Genomic DNA, 8,503 nt, shown 5'->3' with positions numbered 1-8,503 from the left:
TTTGGCAATAAATCTAGGTGCAGCAACCCTTTGCTTGTTTTTGGACAGACATTTTTATTCTATTAAAGATGTTTTATCTCCATTTTTTATTTTTTTTTAATCCTAACAAAGAATGAAGCTTTGTAGAATCATTGCTGTAGGCTGAGGAAAATTGAGATTTCATTTTTTTATGTTTTGTTGAAATTTGTAATCTTAGGTATTTAGCCATACTAAGGACAAGATATGCTTCCTGCATACTTGCACATGCTCATATATGTCCAGAACCCAATTAATATAATTTTACATCCATCCTGAAAAAGAAAAAAGAAAATGAGACAAATTGTCAGTTGACCTCGCCTTGACCAGAGAAGGGAAATTTCACTTCTCTAATATGAAGGGATGGGAAGTGGGGACACGTTTCCTTTTATCCCAGCCACTTCCTGCATTTTGCTCATTAATCTGCACTGCAGATAACCATAACATTACAACCCCATACCTATTCAGTTTTTTCAAGAATTAATCTTCTAAAGCTCTACGTGTCATGAGTTTTGAGCATATCAATGAATTATGAACAGAATGATCTGAAATAATAAATGTTTTATGACACTATAAGGATTTGTTCGGGCATTAAAGCTTTCAATCATTTATGTACTGCTTAAATACATCAGTTGTTATAAATACAGTATTACATTAAATAATGTAGTTATAATACTTATATTCCATGTTCTTGCATCTGCTTACAACTACATTTACAACACATGTAGTGTGTTGTAAATCACTACGATGTGATATAAAGAAAACCGTATGAACTGTGTTTATATACCGTTTATAACTGTAGGTGGGTTGAATGTTTTAATAAGTTGTGCACACATCTCACTGAACATCAAGTTGGCAATCCTTTTTTGGGAAAACAATTGTTACAAGGTAATGCAAGACAGTATTTTAAAATCAACCTTCACTTCAGCTGCACAACCAACAACAGTGTTACAGCGAGTGCAGACTTGATTTTTAATATTGGACCCACAACACCATAAGGCTGATTACCAACCGGTTAATGGGCAAGTCCATGTTCACGAGCAAATTTCCTCATTTTGTGTGTCAACAGTTTGTTTAATACCCTTATTCTTTTGTGGAAATTGTGCTCACATAGCATATATTCACAAAAACATAAAGCAACACACTGAAAACCTGTTGCGAGTTTGTATTATTCTAGCATAGGAGTATGTTTCTTGGTATCTAGTGAAGTTATGATGTGTGGTATATTGTGAGCACTATAATGATGAGAGGCAACAGGGTACCTACAACCCACAGGGGGTTAATAGAGTCACAACGGATAATATTTGCCTCGGGTTCCTCAGCAGGTTTATCTGGCAGTGCTCAGCTTGTGAAAGTCTGCTAATTAATTTTCATACCATACGGAGTTGATTGGAAACGTAAGAAGCACCGGGAACAGTAAGAAAATAGACTTTAAAAAACCATAATATACTGTATATATATATGTATATATATACTGTATATATATGTATATATATATATATATATATATATATATATATATATATATATATATATATATACTTTTTAGCTTGTGACACCTGACAAAAATCTGTGTTCGGTTGGGTCTCCTTGCCACATTATAATGTTTATAAGTAGATTTATTTTAAATAACAGTTTGAGACCCATATCTAATATTTCACAAAATATTGTTATTTATATTGTTTTTTTTTGTTTTTTTTAAAGAACATGAATGTTTGCAGAACTTTGTTTAGTCTTATTTCCAACCCCATTAGTTATCTCACGACCCCTTAGATGTGACCCTTTGGAGGGGGCCAAACCCTTATGTTGGGAAACTCTAGATTAAACTATACTATAACAGTAAAAAAAAAAGTTTACATATTGAAGCAATAATGTCTTGAATAATAATGTATCAACCTTCTCTGCAGAAGGAGTACTTTTACTTACACTACCATTGTTTGCTGGTAATACTACTGTACATTTACCGAAGTAGGATTTTAAACATAGGAGTTTCACTTGTATTTCATACACTTTTTACTTATACAAAGTATTAGGATATTTATTCCATGTAAAATGGTATTATTGGAGATGTGGAGAAATTCAGTTTTTTGTTTGGGAGCCTTGTAGAGGTAAGATCTAAGTTCCCTCCCACACACAATAAATATTTAAACTTCAGTATTCAGTCCAGTTTCACTTCTCACCTTCTGCCTTTCAAACCTCAGATCAGACCACAGCAATTTAAAGCAACAACATCAAAGGTATCTGTTCAATTACTTTAATAGTGTTTTTGCTGTATTGAACACACGCAGCATCGCTGTCAGTGCACTACTGCACCCTGCAGGTCAAACTGAGAACAACAGCAGGATACACGATCTACCTTTGTACGTTCAAATCCATTGAAATGTGGAACAACGTTTTTACTGACTGTGATCAGTTTAATGATTTATTTCAGATTGGCTATATTATTTTGTGTACATAGTTGTTGACAGTAGTTTGACATTGAATAATTTGCATCTATCCATCTATCCGTCCATATGCTGCATGTCTGTCTGTATCAGGGATCCATTATCGTCTATATTTTTTGTCTCTGTAACTTATATTTTATAAGTCTTTTTGGTTGTCTAGCCCCCTCCATATCACATGCATCTCAAATAGGCAGGTTGAATCAAGGGGGTAGGAGGTCAATGATTGGTCCTCTGGTGACATGTGACCTATAGCCGTTGACTTATTACCTGGAAATGTTAACTTCTCCATACTTGGGTGTTCACCTTGAAGGTTAGGCGGACTCTTGTTCTTGGGCTGAGAACATCAATTTCAGATTTTCTACTCGCTGGACATTTTCCTCCTCGTTCAGCAATGACCACAAACAGGCTGTTTGGATGGCGAAAGCTCTTTCTGATCGTCACAGGTAGGTTTCATGCATGTATTCTTTCTCTTTTTCCTACAAACCACTACCACACCTTTATTATATTATCACCTGGGTTAATCATTAATCCAACTTCTTGCTACTCACCCGGAAGCAGGATTGTGTTGAACTCAAAAGAGACCAAACAATGTATTGAATCTACCTAACAGATTATAGTTTACAAACATAGGGTAGTGGAAGTAGTTTTTATTAAATCCATAATGTCTCTCTACCATGTTTTGTTCAAAAATACAAAATACACTTCTATGACTATGAAAGCAACGTTACATGTTTCTTTTTGTTTCAGTACTTCCCTGCTGCAGGAGTTTGCAGGTTTCTATTCCAGAGAAAGAATATGAGGTTGCAAGAGGAGGTGATATTACTTTGACCTGTTCCTTCGTCCCAGCCAGACCAGTCACCAATCAACTCGTCCTCACATGGGAAGGTTACCCTGACACTGCTGGTGAACCAATGGTGAGAGGTTTACTATGGCTGCATGCTCAATGTGGGGTTAGAACATCTTCTAAATGCAGCCGTATGTGGGGAGTTATACTGAAGGGGAACTACTTTATTTAGCATGTGAAGGTCCCGGGACAGAGGATGTTGTATGTGTTTAGATTGTAAAGCCCTCTGAGGCAAATTTGTAGTTTGTGATTTGGGGTTATACAAAATGAATTGTATTGAATTGAACACAGTTGTGTCACATATTTAACTCAGCTTGGGCTTTGAGGCAACACAATTATAACAGAAGCTAAATCTGGGAGTGTGGGGTGTGAAAACATGTGTAGGATCCGCAAGTTGCTAAAGTATCACTTAACTGTAATAAACACCCATTAGTAACATATCCATTTTATATTGATATTATTGTGGATATTTCAATCTGCTAGCATCCTCAAAAAATTACCCACACTAAGACAACTGCTAAACGAGGGATTGTTTTAGTTTGTAGTAATATAGACTATTTTTATATCAAGATTTTGACAATGGTCTGAAAATGGACAATGACTCGCTGTGATGAATCACAGTTTCTATAAAGAGCTGTCCTTTATCTGAATGTGATACTGGATACGTTCCAATTGTAGCGCTAGTGTTTATAGTGGCCAGGACCTTTGTCCTATGAATAAGATTACATATTGCACATAACCAACTGCTGTACACATTGGATGTTTACTCGATGGAGAATGTATGATACAGTTTTCATTCAGCAAACTTTGCAATAAACACAACATTTTGTAATTTGATAAATAGTACAACAAATAATACATCAAAGATTAAGTATTGTGGCAACAATGACTTTGAGGACTGAAAAGGAAATTGAATAAAGAGCAGATAAAGTACAATGTTAAAGTAATCCTGAACGAACAATCTGGTTCCTGCACAGACACAGAAACTAGCATATTACCACACAGCTGGCCAATAAGCTCGATGAAGTTGGGAGCTCAGTTTATTCCTCAGAAAATTAGTATTAACTCAATATTGAGGACAATATAATGGTGAAAAAAAAAAATAATAATAGTGTAATTAAAATGTCTGTAACAAAATGAAAATGATTTAATTCCAGATATTATGAAAAAAATAATGAAATAACATTTGATAACAGTTTACGTAATTATTTCACAAATTGTTGGTTCATTTATATATTTTAATGCTATTTATTTATCTGATGTATATAATAATGTCTTATATATTTATTTAGTATTGAACATTTTGGGGTCCCATATTGTACAGCATACCATCCTTAGACATTATGTAATGTCATGTCAAAATGTGACATGACATTGATTATATCATTAAGATACTGGTGAATATTAAGTACTGAGTTATTACCATATTGTATTATTATATTGTCGTGATCAGATATGTTTATAAAATATGTTTGTGTTTATTTCTCTAGCTCTCAGTGGCCACCTATTTCATAAACAATCCGATTAACATTGCACCTGGTTATGAGGGCAGAGCCTTTGTGGAGGTCGACATTGACAGACAAGTGAGCACACTGCGCTTAACAAAGGTGACCATGCAGGACAGCCGCAATTACCAATGCAGTGTCATGATCCTCAATGATGATGAGGGAACACTAGCGGCCGCCACAGCCCTTTTGGTCCTGGGTGAGAATTAACCACCGGCATGTTTTAAGTCTATTTATCTATCTGTTGTCTGTTGGGAATAATTGCATTTATATGTTATCTCCATGTAGATGTCATATCAATTCTGCTTGCAAAGTTCTGCAAAGTGATTGTATCTTCTTTCTTAAATTCTTTATTTTCTTCCAGTGCCTCCCTCCAAGCCGATCTGCAGCGTTGAGGGAAAAGCAGAGTACTGGCACGACATCACTCTCACCTGCCTGTCTGAGGAGGGATCACCTCAACCCTTATATGAGTGGACGACCTACAGTGTCGAAAACATTCGCAGACAATTCCCACTGAAGACAACCGAAAGTATGCATTTCAACCATCTGTGTGTTACTTTGAAGCACACATTGAAGCAGGCTGCTGGAGATTTCCCCTCATTAGTGTGAATGGAAGGAATGGCCCATCATCTCATAATTGTTGAGCCTGATTTCTGTCATTATTTTGCAGAGGATGGAGCTCTATCTCTCTTCAATATTTCAAGAGAAACATCTGGGTTCTACATTTGCACATCCGCAAATCGTATTGGTTCTAACAGCTGCAACTTCACATTAGCTGTGATGTCCGGTGAGTGTTTTAACAAGATTTACCTTCTGATCTTATCCCAGGGCTGAATGTAAAAACCCTTTGTCTTTCCTCCTGTCTCCCCAGCCAGCATGCAGGTTGGGTCCACTGCAGCTATAATTGGAGGAGTCCTCGCAGGCCTGGTGTTGCTGGGGATCATCATCTTCTGTTATTGCAAGAAAAAGGGCAAAAAGGACAAATATGCTGAAGGGTGTGTGTGATATGTGTGTGTTCCTGCCGCTGTAAACCACCTACGACACTAACGTTATTGCATTCATTGCTAGTATCTAAGTGGGTTTATAGGTGTTTTAATAGGTCATCCAGCAACCCAACCTAACCATTTCTCTTTGATTTGTGTATTTCGCCCTGTTTATCTGTTAGTGCCCCTGGAGACGTTGAGTTTTATGACAAAGACGCTCCTGAAGCTGGAGAGCCGTACTGGGACGACAAGTCAACCAGCGAGACGAAGCCGGTCAACCAGCATGAAGACGAAGATGTTGTTCCTCAAACCAACTACATCAGTCGAGCTGCACACCCGCTGGAGGACGATCAGCACAGTTACGACAGCGGTGAAGAGAAGAGTGACGTCAAGGGCAGTGTGGTTGACTCTCGCCGTTACCAGGACGACCAGCGCGATCACCGCCGTGGAAGTCGCGATAAACTTGACGATGAACGCGATCGTTACCGTGGCAGTCGGGATCGTCTCGATGATGAACGTAAGCGGGACAGTGGGAGTCGTGGTCGAGTCGATCAGCATGATCATTATAGTGGAAGTCGTGATCGCCTTGACGATCAACGCGACACTTACCGAGGAAGTCGTGATCGCCTTGACGATCAACGCGATGCTTACCGAGGAAGTCGTGATCGCCTTGACGATCAACGCGATGCTTACCGAGGAAGTCGTGATCGCCTTGACGATCAACGCGATGCTTACCGAGGAAGTCGTGATCGCCTTGACGATCAACGCGATGCTTACCGAGGAAGTCGTGATCGCCTTGACGATCAACGCGATGCTTACCGAGGAAGTCGGGATCGCCTTGACGATCAACGCAACCGGTCTGGCGGAAGCCGCGATCGTCTCGATTACACTGACGATCAAAACAGAAACCGGAATTAATAAACTTGAGTTATTGAACGTCGACATCCCCTAAAACGTTATTTTTCTTCTTTCTTTTTTTATGCACTAAAAATATTCTACTGCGTTTTGGGATCTGAAGCCCTTGGACACGATGCGACGTGAGCTGCACACCGATTGGTTCAGTGCACATCAGACTCAGTGCTCGGGGAAGTCGCAGACGACAGAGCAAAATAGGTGGAGATTTAAAAACTTTACGCCACGTCATTAGCTGTTGCCAGCCAGGGAGATGCAACTGTCCCTTGCTAAGAAGAACGCGCTAAATTAGCCGTGCTAGCACTAACCCTGCTAGCATTAACCCTGCTAGCATTAGCCCCGCTAGCACTAACCCTGCTAGCACACCTGCTTTCATCCCGAGGTCTTGATACGAGTGCAAACTTGTGTTGGACAGTTCAGGAAATTCCGACCAACACAAGATTAGTTTTGCCTTCTGTGCCTAACTGGCTGCCTCGTGCCATACAGATATTCATGCATGCACTTTGCACAACGCAGCAAAAAGCTATTGTAGCGCACCCCAAGCCATTGGAAATATCGGTTTCAGAGCGCAGTAGTGCCATTGTCGCATTGTGTCTGAAGGCACCAGGTCATGTCATAAAGAGACGCCGCTAAACACATTTGCATATCCTTGCAAATACTTTGAATTGTTATGTAAAAAAGCCTAAATTAGAAGTGCCTCTTATATAAGCCGGTCCCACATAAATGCTGCATAAAGGCCACTATTTGAGAATATTCAGTTGGATGGTGCTTGCAGCTTAGTGACACTGACTACTGTTTTACGAGCTCATTGGACCACTAATCACGGTGATCCAACAGAATGTAGTTTTTGTAGTTTTGCAGTAATTAATCCTGGTCTGACTGAACCTTGAAAATGAGTTGAGAACACCAAATATGATTAAATCAAACCAACCTGGTAACTTCTGACTTGTTTCACCAGTGTGAGTAAACTGGTGACACAGTGACTATTTGTGTGGTTGCTATTATTACCTGGCATACCCAAGGACAAACTTTAAGTATGTTTGAGATGATGATGATAATGACGATGATGATGATGATGAAGATGACACACAGTTTTACTAGACATCTGTGAGCCAATCAACTATTCAGAACACAACTTTAGACTTGAGGTAAATCAGTTAATCAGGACCTCAGTCAACAGGCCAATGTCCGAGAGGGGTTTTTATGTCCAGAGGTCACAGTGTGGATACGCAGGGCTTTAATTATAATGTATACTAATAGTGTCATCATACCTTTTGTGTGTGTTTGTTTATTTTTTCATAAAAACTCAGTGGATATCTCAATGGACGTAATTTGGTCATTGAACATCAGCCAATCATTAATACATAATAGTAGCTAACATATTCAGGCCACATATCTACTGCAGTAATTTGGGGATTGTTGTTAAAACATTGTTTCAGGTAAAATGGATTGTTCTTTTGTTTTACTTAACCAAATCAAATGTGTACATTATCTTTTAAAGTTTAACCTGTAGTTTGTGATCGACAGTAATCAAGTGCCTCAGCTGCACCTGTGCTAGATTTACACCTATTTTAAAACGTGTTTTTAACTTGTGTGGAAAACGTCGTTGTGTAGGTTAGTTGTTGTTGTTGTTTTTTTTACCGTGTGTGATGTTTGTGAGCAACTTTTTCTCAATGTTTTTGTGTGACAAATGATTCCCCTTAATGTAAAATTGCATATATTTGTTTTATATGAGGAAAAACAAATCAAGTTCAATAAAGAAAAGTGGGTCAAATGTTGCCGTTTCTGTGCAGTAAAATT

At 38.5% G+C, this 8,503-nt stretch overlaps 1 protein-coding gene across 1 annotated transcript; it reads left to right on the top strand.

Moving 5' to 3' along the window:
• Nucleotides 1–2,850: 2,850 nt before the first annotated feature.
• LOC306747826 (coxsackievirus and adenovirus receptor homolog) lies at nt 2,851–6,743 on the top strand (the record flags this gene model as incomplete). The annotated part of the gene is made up of 8 exons (XM_079230926.1): nt 2,851–2,902; nt 3,207–3,373; nt 4,794–5,007; nt 5,173–5,337; nt 5,479–5,595; nt 5,680–5,803; nt 5,974–6,242; nt 6,286–6,743. 8 exons carry the CDS (start codon nt 2,851–2,853, stop codon nt 6,741–6,743), a joined length of 1,566 nt encoding a protein of 521 aa, XP_079087052.1.
• Nucleotides 6,744–8,503: the final 1,760 nt, after the last annotated feature.

This window comes from Taurulus bubalis (assembly GCF_910589615.1).
Source record: "Taurulus bubalis genome assembly, chromosome: 15".
Lineage (NCBI taxonomy): Eukaryota > Metazoa > Chordata > Actinopteri > Perciformes > Cottidae > Taurulus > Taurulus bubalis.
The sequence above is the reverse complement of the archived record's forward strand: the minus strand, read 5'-3'. Positions and strand labels throughout refer to the sequence as shown.